The 15917-nt window shown below is 42.2% G+C and overlaps 2 protein-coding genes across 16 annotated transcripts in view; both read right to left on the minus strand.

Annotated features, from left to right (window-relative positions):
• The window catches only part of ADD1 (adducin 1), a 61007-nt gene extending 56306 nt beyond the window's left edge, over positions 1 to 4701 (minus strand). For 2 of the 11 annotated variants that reach the window (XM_066185258.1, XM_066185263.1), the window contains exon 1: positions 4582 to 4690. The gene's annotated coding sequence lies outside the window, so the exon portion shown is untranslated. The other 9 variants (XM_066185264.1, XM_066185253.1, XM_066185260.1 and 6 more) reach the window with 9 other exon arrangements.
• Positions 4702 to 11331: 6630 nt separating this feature from the next.
• SH3BP2 (SH3 domain binding protein 2) overlaps positions 11332 to 15917 on the minus strand; it is a 36909-nt gene continuing 32323 nt past the window's right edge. For all 5 annotated transcript variants that reach the window (XM_066185272.1, XM_066185270.1, XM_066185268.1 and 2 more), the window contains 5 exons: positions 15257 to 15365; positions 14865 to 14920; positions 14343 to 14424; positions 14030 to 14089; positions 11332 to 13621 (listed from right to left, as the gene is read on the minus strand). In XM_066185272.1, the coding sequence (XP_066041369.1) occupies positions 13484 to 13621; positions 14030 to 14089; positions 14343 to 14424; positions 14865 to 14920; positions 15257 to 15365 (445 nt within the window). In that variant the 3' untranslated portion in view covers positions 11332 to 13483. The remainder of the gene's footprint in view (positions 13622 to 14029; positions 14090 to 14342; positions 14425 to 14864; positions 14921 to 15256; positions 15366 to 15917) is intronic.

The following is a 15917-nucleotide window of genomic DNA, read 5'->3' on the forward strand; positions in this document are numbered from 1 at the left end:
TCAAAACTCGGAAAAATTTCACTCCTTATTTTTTCAGACTTCCTGAGTCTAGATCTGAAAATCATTCATAATATAAGGTACAAAAAATCAGTAATTTAAAAAAGACAAACCCCAATACATTAGTCAATTAAAAATGCAAAGGAATGTTTGATTAGTCTGAAGAGCACATATATGTTGAATTCCAGTTTAAGAGTAGCTTAATTTTTAATTAATCTGCAGGTAAAACCATTCAAATAAGTGATAGTGAAAATCTCCTTTGATGTTCCACTTGTTAGTGCAACTGATCTGAGTGAATCGAGCAGAGCAGGCAGAGATCAGTCCTCAGGATGCAATCTAATAGCAAGGTCAAAGGGAGGAAGGAAAGGACTGAAGAAGTTGTTACTCCTGTTTGGCTGCACCTCCAAGGAGAACGTTTTCAGTGTCTCTGAAAGGTCAATCCAGCGACAGCAGCACACACACATTGGTCAGGCAGTCATTCAAATCCACCTCCGCACTAAACCTTCACCTGCCCTCAAGTGAAGAACAGTCAGACTTTGAAATTCCCCAGAGCAGCAGCAATACTTAAACTTATTCAAGTCCAGGACGTTGGTTGGGATGTAAGACCTGAGTGTCCACGGCAAATGACACATCTCAGCTCACAGCTGATCTGAAAAGCAGCACTGCTGCAAAGGGCCTTTCTTGGAGTTTCTTCCCCTGCAACATTTGCAACTCTCGACCACCAAACTTTCTGAACAGGCAAGACCACAGCAAACAACATCCACTGCATGGTGAGGGAATGTCGCTCTGATCTTTTTCAGCCTTCTGATGTTTGCATTTTTGTAGTGTAGTTTCTCACAGATTTTCAAGTAAACAAAGTGATATTTACATCCCTCTATGGAGGAGGGACAATTGATGGACTTCTAGTTAGACCAGTGTAGTAAGAGAAGTGTCAACCTTCATCCTTCAATCCATGGTCATTATCCAAAATCTATATAAACCCAAGCAGAAAAATAAACTTCTCTCTTTTTACTCTGACGACCTGACTCTGTGAGTGTCGTTCTTTTCGTGTCCTATAGCACCAAGGGAAGAAACCAATTACTTGCTTCAATTTGACTAAAGATTATCAAGATTATTCTCTATAAACAACAGATGCTTACTGAGATGGTAACAGATGTCATCCTACATTCCTACAGAACCCTGCCATTGTATACAGGATACTTTAAGGTGAGAGAAAAATTAACCACAGAAAAGGGTAATTTTAAAGTAAAGATTACAACAGATCAGAGTCTGTATAACCAGTACTTTTTAAGCATTACTACCTCTAACTACCTCTAAGCTTTCTTCAGGAAAGAAACTGGTTCATATGCTTTACATTTTACAGCTTTGTCTACTGACAGGTTTGTTCAGCTACTGCTCTCAGCCTTAGCAAAACCAGACTATTTTTGAAGAGAAATGCTGAATAAGTAGCAAGCCTAGGTAATATTTTCCCATTCCCCTGAGGAGGCTGATTAAATTATATGAATGAAAACTGCCTAACTTAGGTAATCCAGGGACTTCTACTATTTTTAAAATATACCTGCTTTTGATTCTCTAGAAGATGCATAACTTTACAGAAGAGCTTCAGACACGTTCCTTAGCAGATATCAAATGACCTGCACAATGGAATCAGCAGAATAAACTCACCTTCACATCTGCTCACAATCATTTTTCAAATATAAAGCACTACCACCCCAAAACATCCTAAGAAATATTTAGTTGCAGTCTGAATTACTGACACAGTGCTATTTCACAGATCACTTTCTGTGGTGCAGCATGGTCCAAGAGTAAGTTCTAATTTAGGAGCCACCAAAGTCAGAAAATCAGCAAGGTGTTTTCCTCATGCCCTCATGCCTCAGGTATCTCCACTGCACAGCAAAAGCAGCACTGATATGCTCTACTTCACTGAAGTAGCGGGCAGGTTTTATTAATATGCATTTTTCCCTCAAAGCAGGACTGGCTCATTTGCACAGAAACAGTTTGGGGTTTACAAATTACTCACTATTCACCACTGCTACAACCCTTTAATAATTAAGGAAAGCTGTTTCTACCACTCAGAAAAGCGGTGGGTGCAAGATTTACTGCCTAGGCTCCTCAGGAAGCATTTCTCACATAGAAGTTATACGCATAGCAGCAATCAACATGCTAAGCAGCCTTCTCCTAGTTTGAAACTTTCAGTTCTATTGTTCTATTTATTAACAAAATTGGCTATTTCAAAATTCTTTTTTTTTCCTCCTTTGCGGAAATTTGGATGAGATTTGCGAAAGGCACTTCATGCTTTGAAACCACACTTGAAAAACCAAGACTTTGGGCTGAAGTAGTTTTAGCCCTACTTCTGCTGAAGTCTCTCAGTGCTCAAAGGAGTTTCCTCTGCCCAATCTCCCCAGATGATCCAATTCCATACACAGAATCACACACTGGTTTGGGTTGGAAGGGGCTTCAAAGATCATCTAGTTCCAACCCCCTCTGCCACGGGCATGTTCCACTAGACCAGGTTGCTCTGAAGCCCATCCATACATGCAAAATAACATTTAATATTGAATCTCAAAGAATGAGAAGAGTTGAGTCATTTTCTGTTGGATACAGCTAAAACAACTATCACAGAAAAATACTGATTCAGTAAATGACCTTTTTCACTCCACAGCATTAGTGAACCATACTCTAATGAATCTACTGGCACAACAGGCCAGCAAAAATACTTGCTTCAGATGAAGCACATTCACATTTTTCACACTTACAATCATCATCCACAGAAAGAAAATACTCAATCAACACAACACTTTTTGGCTAAAAAGCACTATTCTCAGCATGGAACTTCATACAGAAAACAGAACTCCAGTAAAACTACAAGACACTTAAACATACAAACACAGTAATGAACACGTAATCTTGCAGCAGCAAAGATGTAAAAACTTGTGAATGCCTCTTCCTCAAAACCCTCCTCAGAAAACCACCAAGTTTAAATTCTGTGAGGCAAATCATATAGAACATTACATTCACTCAAGATTATGTCAAAATTGCTGGTATCAAATCTGTTTATTGAATATAAAGAAATACCAAAACCACCTGTTTCAGAAGTCTAGTCCACAAGTTGCATTTTTTTCCTCGCTTATTACACAAATGCTCATAAAAAATATTTTCTTACTGAGGAACAGAACTGTTACATCATTATATTTAATTACCAAAAATGGAAGCCTATCTTAGAAATAGTTTGTACGCCTTCAAAATAAATTCTTCTGCTCTATTAAAAAAAAAAAAAAAAAAAAAAAAAAAAAAAAAACACCAAAAACAAAAAAAAAAAAAAACCACCACCCCAAAACCGAATCTGTGACAGTGAAGGACTGTCAAGAATTCCACTGGCACAAACGGTCACGTTACAGGAACCAGAGCCATAAACAGCCTGTCTGCAGGGAGATACCTGTAGCTTTCAGCAGAGCACAGAGGAATTATCCAGCAGCAATTGCAGTTTGAGAATTCATCAGCTCAGGGTAGACATGTTTTGTAAAGCTCTGTATAAAAACCTAAGTCACAGTGCAAGAAAACTGAACACCTTTGGTATACGATAACGTTGTGATCTACAGCAACTTTCCAAAAAGCAAAGAATGAAACAAAAAGCAATGAGCTTACACCAGAGCTACAGCGATATCTCATGAAAGATGTAAATGCAGTGCTATTCCTAGCCCCCATCTCAACACAGCCACGGATATTTTTCCAGCTTGACTGGATTTTCCCCCTCCCTAATTGCTAGTTTTAACTAAAGCCTACACAGATTAAAGAATCAACCCTAAAAGCAGCACAGCGAGTGTGCAGCAATTACGTGCAGAAAGGCATGTGACATTTTGTATCAAAAGCAGACCCTAGAAACGCTAAAACGTAGATACCCCTTCCAGCAGAGGAAAACAAAACAACTGTCCGTCTGCTGCTGGTGCCCCGCCAATCCCCAACACCGCACACACACATCCCCAGTCCTCCTTCACTCCTACGTCCTTTGCGGACGATGACTTGGACTCTCCAAAGCCCGCATTTCGCCCCGCGCGGTCCGCAGGTGGCCTCTCGGGCTGGGAGAAGGGGCAGGTGGAGCCGAAGGGCGGCGGGGGCAGCGCCGGCAGACGCAGCGCTCGGGCGCAATGGAGATTCCAACGCCGAGCGGCCGCTTCCTGCGGCGGCGGCAGCTGGAGCATCCCGGCGGGCACGGGATGGGCACCGCGTCTCCAGGGGCAGGGCTGGCAGCACCCCGCAGCTCAGCCCCGCCGCCCATCCCAGCCAGCAGCCGCAGCCCCTCGTCCTGCCCCCGCCTCCCCGGTGACCCCGAGCCCGCCGCAGCCCCTCACCGCAGGCACCCTGCGCGCAGATGGTTTTTTCCGCACACCCCGCCACGTTTTCCAGGCAGACGCGGCCCCCTCCGCTCCCCTCAGGGCTTGACGAGCCGGTTCCAGTGTCTGCGCCCCAGCCTCTCCTCGCCGCCCCCTCCTTCCCTCCCCGCAGCGCCCGTCTCCCCCTCACAGCCCGCCCGCCGCTGGCTGCGCCCCTCAGCCTCCTCCGCACCGTCACCGCCGCGGCGCTCACCCGAGGAGAGACGAGAAGGGGCGAGAGCGAAGGGGCCGCCGCGGCCGGTCCCCTGACGAGGCTGTCGCTGTCTCGGTCCCCGCCTCCCGCCGCTCCCGCCGCCCCCTCAGGCACCGAGCGGCCCCCGCCCGACAGGGTGCGGCTTGCACAGCCCGCAAACCCAACAACGGCGCCGCCCATTGGCGGGAGGGCGCGCGCCCGGCGAGTAAGCGGCTCTCCCATTGGCCATGGGGAGAGGGAGGGGGGCGAGGGGCGGTGCGGCCGGGCCGCCCCTGGCGGGTCCCGCGGCTCCGGGAGCGCCGGGGGGTCCTCGGGCGGCCGGGAGCGGGCTGGGAAAAGCCTTCGGACACAGGGAAAGGGGTTCTTGTGGCGCTGGGTCCTAGCGGAAAGGAGCGGCGCGGCGCGGCGCCTGGGAAGCTTATCTTAGAGCGGGCCGGGAGATAGGCGCAGGCAGACATCGCTAATCGCCGAGGACGCGCTGCGATAAGGGCTCGTTATCGCGCTGCGGTGGCGGTGTCCGATCGCTGTCGGCTCACAGCAAGGCCAGGGCGATCCAGGAGGGCAGGACTCAGGCTTGAGAACTGCCTTGGCCAGGGCTAGAGGCACCTGTCGCAACCCAAGGCGTTTAATCGGTGGAATATCCTCCGGATGTTAAATGCCAGGCTAGCCAGAAGCCGCGCGCTTGATTCAGGAAGTGTGCGGGTACATCGTACGGCTTGTACACGGCAGCCTGATGAGAGCTTCATAAATCACCTCCTTACATCTTCTGAATCCTTCGGAGAGCTCTGTGGGCTGGTATAACCCTCGGTTTGTTACACTCACTGCAAGCTCCAACCGTAAAGTCGACTTCTTCTGTTATCTGTTTTCTGTCCATTTTTACTGTCGTTTCTGTGTCATTTTAGTTCTGCTGCTCTACATGTCTGCGTGTTGTATAGAATGCTGCCTGCCACGGGAAAAATGAAGACTTGGGGGTCTGGGAACAAGCTCTCAGAAACAGTAAATCTTTCTCCTCCGCTGTCTACAACCCTCACCCCCAAGTTATCCATATTAAGTCGGGAAGACTCCACCGAGTAAAACCTGATGGATTTTAGGATCCATAAACGCCTCCTGTGGAATATGGGAGGAATCTAGCCTGCTCCAACCACCTCCACCGAGGAAACACACTCCACTCACCTAAGAAAGGGCATAGAGATAAGCATAAACTTGTCTGTGAATTCAGCCACCAGAAGTGGTGGTTCAGGTGTCAAGTGATGGCACAGAATGGTTACAGCACATCTGACAAGAAGGCCCTGCTGGACATAGATCTGCCTAATCAAAACCATCCCACAACTGGACATGTGTTAGTGTAATTACTAATGATTAGCAAATCATGTCTGAACCTTTTTTTTTTTTTAAGAACTGTTGCTGTAAGCCTGACAAATTCACGTCATTTCACCTGCCTGGTGGTGAACCCTGTAAACCCAGTGGATGTGTGTACATACTTGGCAGCATACTCTTGTCTCTGCTCTGCACCTGCAGGCTCCAGCCACCTGCCCCATGCAGTGTCTTCTCTTTGATTACTTGTCAAAACACTCCATCTTGGCATCTCTCTTCCTTTTTTTCCAGTTCTCACCAAGGCATTTAGCTCACAGGGCTCTCTCTCTTGTCTGGAAAAGTACATGGGAGAATGAATCCATGGTAGAATTAACGCAGCAAAAAAATACTGCTTTGTTTCAAACTTAAAGGGTTTCCTCTCCAGCTCAGTATGTGGCTCTAAGACCAGCAGTGGCAGGAAGGATGTGGATGTTGGGGGCAGCAGCAGTGCCCAGGGCTGGGGGAGGGCAGGGTCGTTTCTTTCTCTGGCAGTGCTGCCTCAAAGTGTTTGTGTAACTGGAGGGTGCAGTGACAGGAGCAGCTTGAGCTGATCAAAGGATGCCTTTTATCAGCTCCCGTTGGCTCTCGTGCTGCTGGTGAGTGCTGTTCCTTTACCTTTCTCTTCTGCTGTCATACTTTGTGTCCTGCCCAAGGGCACAGGTTCCTGCTGTCCCAGCTTTCCCCCTGCCCCTTGCATTATCTCCCGGAATCATGAGGCCTTTGTTTCACCTGGCTAATCTGAAGGAAAAATTGCAGGGGGAGGCCAGCTTACTGCTGAATCAGCCAGCTCCCTCCAAAGGCTGAGACTGACAGCTGATGTGTGACTGTGTTTATCTTCCCTGCTCAGTTTTTGGGCTGCCCAGGTTGCTGACCTGCCTCTACCCAGCTGCAGGAAGGGCGGTGCTGGTGCAAATGGCAAAGGTGGGGTTACTTGGGCAGAAACTCAAGGGAGGGCTCATACATACTGACACGCACTAAAGCTGTGCGCTCTGCTGCAGAAAAAAAAAGACAAGAAAATCTCAAAAAGCACTTCTGCATTATTTAAGACATGAAGAACTTGTCTTTGTTAACTCTTAGCAGCTGGGTTTGTAGCATTACAGCTACAACAAAAGGTACAGCATGAATTACAGAGTGTTTTTCAGCCTGCAGTATTTGATTCCTTCAAGATTGTGGGCTGCTGGTGAGGGTTCTGGGAGAACGACCAAGGCAAGCTTGTTGCCAGTAGGCTTCCACTTGCCATATACTCACCTGCACATGTACTGGAGAATGGTTTTCAAATAAGTGTTGTTCTCCTCAGCAGGCTCCAGCAGCAGCACCACTGGACTCAACTTACATCACAGAGTCTCAAACAAAAGAGTCAATGTGAATGTATTCATTTACAAATTATTTTCATATTTTGGCTTTCCTAGATATCAGAAAAATAGTATTGTACAATTAATTTTATTCACCTGATGCCTTTACTTGGCATTAACACTTCTTGATGCTCAGATAGCTTCCAGCTACCTGAGAGAAGCACAGCACTAGGTTGATGTTCCACATCTGGCATTAGGACGTTTATTTTTTCCTTTATATTGAATTCACTTATTCCACATAAGCAGTTCCAGGTCAGTTTTCTCACCTATAAACGGGGACTGATAGTAAGGCAGCAGTAAGGTAGATCTTTCTCTCTTGACCTGCCAGAACTGTTTTGTCATCATTTGTCTTCATCTCACACAGACCTACTCCATTTCCCTCAAAAACTTCTGGATCCTCCAAATAAAACAATGCCAGTGTGTGAATTGTTGGGCCCATAGGCCTTCAAAAGGCGAGTCTTAGCAGCAAAACTTGCTTGTGCCAGCAAAGTAAAAGCCAGTCCCTGGCCAGTCCTACCAGAATTGGAGTGTTGGGAGGGTGTGTGGGGACAAACACAAGTTACCTGTACGAAATCCCCCAAGAACAGCCCTCTGAGTGCTCTCTGTCTCACTGGCACCCAGGACAGTGCTGGAAGTGGGACAAGGGAGCTTACACACATGCAGCATTACTATTGAAAAGCTCATGAGGGATTTGCCTTTGAAATGATTGAATTTAATTCCTTTTTTCAAAGTTACATAATGGGTTATCTTAATTTCAGCTGTGCATAACAACAGTAATAATACCTCATGGTTTATTTGTAGTATTACTAAAGTTGGTCATTGTATGTAAGGTTATGTCTGAAGTACATGAATTCTTATTCCTCAGAGGGAGCTCTTTTTGGAATTTTACTCATTTATTCCCAATGGACTGAAAATAGCACGTAGAAACAAATTTAATATAGGTTCAATAGAAAGATTACATGGAGTAAAAAAGTGTATTCTGGTCTACTTTCATCTCTCTCCACAACCAAACAAAACCACATCTGAGGTTTGTTTGAGCTGGAAAAAAATAAAAATTAAGAGAACTGAAACAGCAGGTGGGCGAAGGGGCAGAGCAGCTGGAACAGGCCAATACTAAATGTTGCCAAATTTTATACAGTCTTAATCTGAGAGGCCACTTCAGCTTTAAGTTTGAAAAATATTGACTTTATGCTCAGGGCACATAGGGAAATTTTTATACATGATTGATATAAAATGTAAATGGAGCTACATGGTTCAAGCTGGTTAACAGCAGTTCCAGTTAAACAGAACCAAAGGTGCAATGATGGCTTTACACAAAGGAACCCCAGAAACCAACATTCTCTTTTAATGTTACAATATTCTTTGTGAAGGTTAGGGCTTGTTTGTCCAAAATGCTTTTCCAAGTAAAGCCAATTAATTTAATTGCAACATCTATAACGTCCTGAGTATCATCCACCTTCCAGTTCTATGTTCTCTGCTAGTTGCTTCTATATGATTTCAGTGGGATTAGAGCAGCTGAAATTGGTTTTGGCTGCTCTGTAATGACATCTTCATCCTTAATAGTAGGAGAAGGAAAAATGTCACTAAAAAAAGTTAGAACTTTTAAACCAACTTTAGAACTACAACCAGACTCAAGAGGGTAAAGCAGAGAGAGGAAAAATATATCAGGGCAAGTTCAAACTAATGAGGAAGGCTGAGAAGCATATGAAAAATATTTTAAGGTAGTTACTATTTTAATTATTATATACAGGAGAAAGTTAATTAATCTTGAGAGAAGCCTTGTAATATTAGAATATCAAATTTTTAATTCCCTAAAGTCACATTTAATTTTTAAATGGCACATTTTCAGCAGTACTCCCATGGTTGGGGTGCGGCTGTCATTTTCTTGGAAAAATAAATCAGCATGAATGGTAGCACGGTGCAAATTAATGTAAATTAAAGCACAACATAATCAGTGAGGCCTAAAACAGACAGCTTGTGAAGCCACAGCTGGAGCACCTTTCCATATTGGCTCTGTAATAAAACCCTTTAATAACTTTCCATGGGACAGACTCTCCTGTTTTCTGTGCTGCTCTTGTGGCCCTTTCACACCACTGCTCTTCAGCACAGGTGCAAAACTCCAGCAAAAGGCTGTCCAGGTCAGAATTTCAGTGCACATCAGCCAGTCCAAGAACCAGCTGTGCTGGGATAGTACCCAGCTCAGGAGCTTATATGAAGTGGTTGTTAAAAGGCAGAGAAAGTGGTAACTCAGAGAAGGGTTAAATGCTTTTCCTTTTTTTTAATATATCCAGTGATCTTATCCTACAAATGGTTTTTATCACTGTCATTTCTGTGCAAACCAACTCCAGGAGAGATATGTGCAAGTAAAATTACATTAAAAATGATTCTTTGATATCTCCAAGATTACATGCCTCTCAGGACCACATCATCCGCCTGAGAGGTTGAATTACCCACTTCCTGGGAACTAGATACTGTAAGGAGGAAGGTACAAGTGAGGGATAGTAATGACCATCCTGTAATTAAGATGCAGGAATGGGAGCCCTGAAGGAATAGATTTGGAGGTGGCTGTGCTACAAGGCTTGCTCCATACCTGAAGCCTACTGAACATATTCACTTCAGCCCATCCAGTTTGCAAGTGAGCTCAAATACTTTCTGTCTGAAAGTTCTGGTAGTGTTTGGTATTTGATATTTTGGTACTTTAAGTGTAGTAAAAGGACTATAAGCTCTCCCACTTAGGGGTCTGTAATTATGGGCATCTCAAGCACTCCCACTATTAGGGGAAAAAACCCCTCGACTTTAAGGAGGTGAGTATTTCATAAGATGGAAACTATTGCAACATCACGCAATTTGCTTGCTGCTAGGTGAAGTATTTAATATTCAGAACAGCTGCCTCATGTTTCACAATGTGGATAAATTTAGGTGGTGCTCAGATGTCCAGTATGTAAATTCTACCTCAAAGTATATTTTAGGAATAATTTAAACAGAAAGAATAATTTATCTCTTTGTTCTTTAGGTTAGAAGACATTCAGATGAGCAAATTTGCTAAACAATATTGCTACTTATTTGAGACAGATGAGCCTGAAGAGTCTTAAGTTTCAAAGACCCAGCCTATTAAGTTTCCACTTGAAGTTAGCTTTGATCTCCAGCTTCTATCTGAAGTCACTTAAAATTGATTTGTCCCAAATGACTTCCACACACATGCTCAGCTGCTGGATTGCTGTTGTGTGGATCCCTGCGTGGAACAGGCTGACCAGCAGATGTCCCCAAATTCTACATAATCACACTTGCAGCTTCCAAAATCTTCAGCACTCTTTTGCACGTTCCAAAGGATGAAGCCACTTGAGACCACAAATACTCTTGCTACTTATTCTTGTGAAAACTGAAGTTCTGAGGTGGGGAATGCTTGACTGCTGACACAAAGCACCTTTATCGTCATGGAAAAATTGTTTGGATATTGGTTCACTTTTTATGACATGCTGCCATTGATTGTCCCTTGTTTTATTTTCAGAAGCACTGTAATTTATTTTTTTTCCCTAGAACAGCAATCCCCATCCAAATATGGCCTGTAATACTTTTATCTGGAGGTTCAGTCACAAGAAGCAAGACTTCTTCCAAATTAGTATCAATGATTTTGACTTGGATATTACAAAACTCATGAACTACGTTCTTTATATGATTCAAATGCTGCTTTTACAATCCCAACAAACTATTTTAAAGCTAAGGAGCTTGTAGCAGGTTGTAGATGCAAAGGCTGCTTTGTGGTAAAGGAATGAGGAAAGGCAGATTAGTGAGAAATACAGGAGACATACTGAGCCATGCATTCTAGCTGTGTCTTTCCTCCCTACAAACACCAGAAACTCACCTGATTTGTTATAAAACAGACTAGATGTAGGCACAAGAGGAAGAAAGAGTGTAAATGACTGCAAATTTGTTTAGAACATGAAGATTTGCTTCTTAGGGGCACTGAGAATTACTTCCTCTAACTCCACTATTAGAAGAACACAGCTACAAACAAAAGCATTAGAACACACCCCCATGAAATTAAAGACAGCTGCACAAAATAAGGTGGACTGGCATTGAAATTTTATCCATTTCAGAAATCTATACATTTAGATACAAAAGAGAATTAACACAAAAATTTACATATTTGCAACTCTTGTATTACACAGGTAAAGAGCGTGTTATGGTTTAAATGGATGTTTAGAATTTTAAAATCTTCTGAGTGTAAGGTTGAGAAAAGAATCAGGTATCTGAATAGGGCCCCAAAGTGAGCATACCATAAATAGGATTGTCACAACACAATGAAGTCAATTATTCCCAGACAGAGAAAATCTTACTCTGTAGACAGGTGTGAATATAGCAAGAAATTTGAACTTGCTCTGATATACATATTTGCCGAAAAAGTTTTTAAAATGCTGTCTTGGCTGAGCCTTCTTTAGAGAGGATCATGTCAGGGATACTAATTTAAAATAAAAGGAATTAGACCTAAAATATCCAACATTCAACAGAATCTGAATTTTAAGTACTTCACATTCTTTATACACATAAGCCCTATTACAGTGGGAACAGAGATCAAAAGACTGATACTGTGTATGTCTGTGTCTCTTGGAAAAGATGGAGGCAGAGTTTCCTGCCTCAATTCCTGTGTATGATCCTCATATTCCTTCTGATGAGTAAGGAAAATTCCCTAGGGACTAAATCCTGGTTTACTGTTCTCATAAAAAGCAAATTCTGATTCTGTAATGGCTTTGTTATGATTTTAAAGTTGTGACCATCTAATAACAAGATTAAAATGGGCATGTATAAACTTTGAAAAGGTAATAAAAAAAAAAGTAGATTGACACAGATTCAGACTTATAAAATCCAGTTACATTCTTTTTCAGGAGTGGCAGTATTTTTTTGTACTATTATTACAAGCCCTGTAAACATTATTAGAGTATCAGGCCATTATGACAGTATTTTTGGATCAACAGAATTACTTAAAAGCTTATTAAAATAAATATCTTTTCCAAGACTAATTTTGGCATAAACATCAAGCCCTTGGATTTAGGATACCTGTCCCCAAAATATTAGGGAACAAATGGTAAAAGCATCCTGGTAATGTCTATCATTGATAGTATATTAAAAACAAATTTTGTTTTGCATGCAACTACAAACTGAGTAGAAAGTCTAACAGTGGAAAAATTTATGGCAGACTAGGGTAGTGTGTTTTGCCCTAGAACAGAAAAGAATTTAACGGGCTGACAACCTGTTTCTGACCACAAGGGTTTATGGAGCAATAGTAGCATCATAATCATGGTTTCAGGTGGTTTTTCATGCTTTGTTTAAAGAACCTTTGACTGTGGCAATGTGAGATAAAACTGCTAGCTGGAATTTGGAACATTCAAATGGCTCCCTTCCCTTCCCCTAAAAACTCAAGTAGCCTTTTTTCTCTTTTCTCATACCCTTAAAAAATACCAGTGGCACAAACCCTTCCAGTTCAGAACTAGGTAATGGGGCTGCCATGAAAGCCAAATCAATATTGTTCCACACTTACGTGAAGTGCATGTCATTAAGCAGTATGTGGGATGCCACACCCATATCAGCCAGATAGTACCTGATAGTGATTACTGTACTCAGAAGGTGAACGGATGTAAGAGGTGGCTTAAAAAAAAAGCCTCGTTTCCTGATCATCTTTACCTATAGTAAATCAAATAATTAGCACAGAAATCTTCATTATGTACATATCAACTATACAAGTAATACAAAATATCTCAGTTGAGCACCAATTCTGACTTTAGGAGTAGTACCTCCAAGTCAGAGTATTAGTATTCCCTGTCACAAATAAATTCTGACATACTTTCAGAAGTGTCCATTTCCTAGATCAGCTGTATTCAGATCACTTCTTTGTTCATGTTCATCTTCGACATTCCAAGGAGATTAGTAATAGCAGCAGTTTTATAAAAGGTGTGGGTATCCTGGACAGCTTTCACAGCATAATCAGTTCGGATCTTTGTAAAAGAAAAGACCATAAAATCCGCTGATCTGGACTTTAAGGTTTTACCAAAAGTTCACTAACTGGAATTTATACAACAATTCATGTGAGAATAAATGGTGGAAACAGACTCAGTTTGTGTGTGCAAACAGCAGGATGTCCAACAGCGGCAGGAATCCCATCCTCAGGGGCAGCGGGGTGTCAGTGAACCATGGCTGTCTTGTCACCTTGGCTTGGAGTAACCATAAGGACACCTGAGAATCAGGCTGTCGTGACTGGGCAAGACATGAGTGCTGTAGTATTCCACCAAACTTCCCATGTTCAAAAACATGATGTCTGAATCCAGGTAAAACTTGCCATCCTGTCGTAGAACAAAAACATATGTAACCATTGACCAGTAATGTTTCCAGCTCAATGTCTAAAGAAAAAAGGGCCAGAATATCATCATCAGGACTAAGTTCTTTAAAATACACTATTCCTTTGCAAACCAGTCAGTCACACAAATAGGTCCAAATTAAACTCAGGGATTTACTAGGATTTGACTGGAGCTGAAATTTATGATGATACATGATACAGCAGTTAGCCCAGATCTGAGTATTCGAACTCTTATCCTAGACCAGATATCTATAAATCAGCTGATTTTTACTGCCAGAGGTGGGAAAAATTATAGACTTTAACTTGTTAGTTCTGATATTTACCTATAGGCACACCCATTTTATACACACAGACATACATAATCTAAAGATGCATACGCAGTGCAGCTACTGACCTTTTCAAAGATTCTGTAGTTTCTCACTTTTCCTGCAGGTTCATCCCACACAACCAATACCTTGAAGAAGAAAAGTGCAACATATTCAGTCTATGATACCAAGCTCTTCTAAGTCAAGGTATTATTAAAGAATTAATTAAAATTCAGTGTAATTCTTTTTTACAATCACGGACATTACAATAGAGATTCTCTCATTTTTTCTTGCTTTAAGAAAAGACCACATCTAAATTGTTAAGTACTTTGATGTATATAAAATGCAGTATGTCTCCATCAAGAAGTTTTTTGGGGGTTAGACTCAGCAACTACAATTTACCTTTCCAGGCTTAGTAGATGAGTTCCTAATACAGTACAATCCATTTTGTGGCTGTCCTTGTGGGCTACTGGCTTTAAATATCCTAAAAAGAATAAACCATAACATATGTTACAGTTATTCATGTGCATGACATGTTATTAGCACTTAGATAAATCAAATACCTACAGTCTTAAAATTCCCAATAGAAATATCTGGTTTGGGTGTAATAATTCATAGTAGATCACAGCTGAAAGGAAGTCACTGTTCTAGCACCTGAACCAGCAGTGCAGCACAGATCATCTGGCTCTCTGGTCCCATCCAGCGTCCTGGCAAAACACCCTCCTCCAGATGGAGCCAAATCACATTTCATTCTCATCTGTCAATTGATATATGAGCACTGAACTAACTTCTCTAGAAAGTGATTTGTATATTAAACATTTCAGTGTGTGCTTTAAACACAAGTTATCAAAATGATCTTTGGACTACGGTTCAGTACAGGTTTTTGTAGGATTTCCAAGGAACTATTTTAAAATCAAATGTTACCTTTCAACTTCAAAGGATTCAGAGGTATTAAGAAATATTGAAGCAGGCAGCCCAACCTGTAAACAATATAAAGAAAATAAATCACTGTTAAGTCAATGACAACTCAAAACCCTAAGCAACTTGTTATGCAAATAAGCTACAGTCATCATCTAAAAATATTAATGGTGATTTAATCTTTATGCTTCTTTCTTTAGGATTTATATCCAATCCTAAACTCTGTAACTTATCAAGGCATTCACTAAAGCTCAAAAAGAAATGCAAAAAAAATTAAACAGCACTGTGTTTTCAGAAAGCTACTCTTCTCCTAAAATAACGCACTTAGAACGTTCCCAAAGGTATACATTAGTAAGGAAAAAATATTCCTTTAGAATGGATCATCTGCTTGATCTTACTTTTTCATAGTCATCATCTGAGTCATCATCAGGTTGGCTTGGCTTGGAGGGTAGTGCTGGTTTTTCAAATGAAAAGCTTCTAAAACTCTGTCCATCTGGTGGTGATCTCCTGGCAGAAACAGAATGAAAACTGAAGGATATCTCATCAGGAAAGCAGAACAAATATACACAAAACACTGAAGGAATGGTAAAACTAGAACTGAAGTTTCAGTTTAGCCCCCAAATCATGGAATCTCAGATTGGTTATGGGTGGAAGGGACCTTTAGGACCATCTCATTCCAATCCTCCTGCCATAGGCAGGGACACTTTTCACTAGACCAGGTTGCTTGGAGCTCCACCCAGTGTGGCCCTTCCAGGGATGGGGCACCCACAGTTTATGTGGCAATCTGTGCTGGTCCCTCACCACTCTCCCAGTAAATAACTTATTCCCAATATCTAATCAGAACCTACACCTCCCCTCTTTCAGTTTAAAGCCATTCCCTCTTGTCCTATCACTCCATGCCCATGTCAAAAGTCCCTCTCCAGCTCTTTTGTAGCTCTTTTGAGTACTGGAAGGTGTTTTAAGGGTCTCCCTGGAGCCTTCTCTTCTCCAGGTTGAACAATCCCAACTCTGTCAGCCTGTCCTCATAGGAGAGGTGCTCCAGCCCTTGGATCAACTCAG

Source organism: Chamaea fasciata, unplaced genomic scaffold (genome assembly GCF_029207755.1).
Source record: "Chamaea fasciata isolate MVZ Bird 193981 ecotype frontalis unplaced genomic scaffold, bChaFas1.0.hap1 SCAF_6, whole genome shotgun sequence".
NCBI lineage: Eukaryota > Metazoa > Chordata > Aves > Passeriformes > Sylviidae > Chamaea > Chamaea fasciata.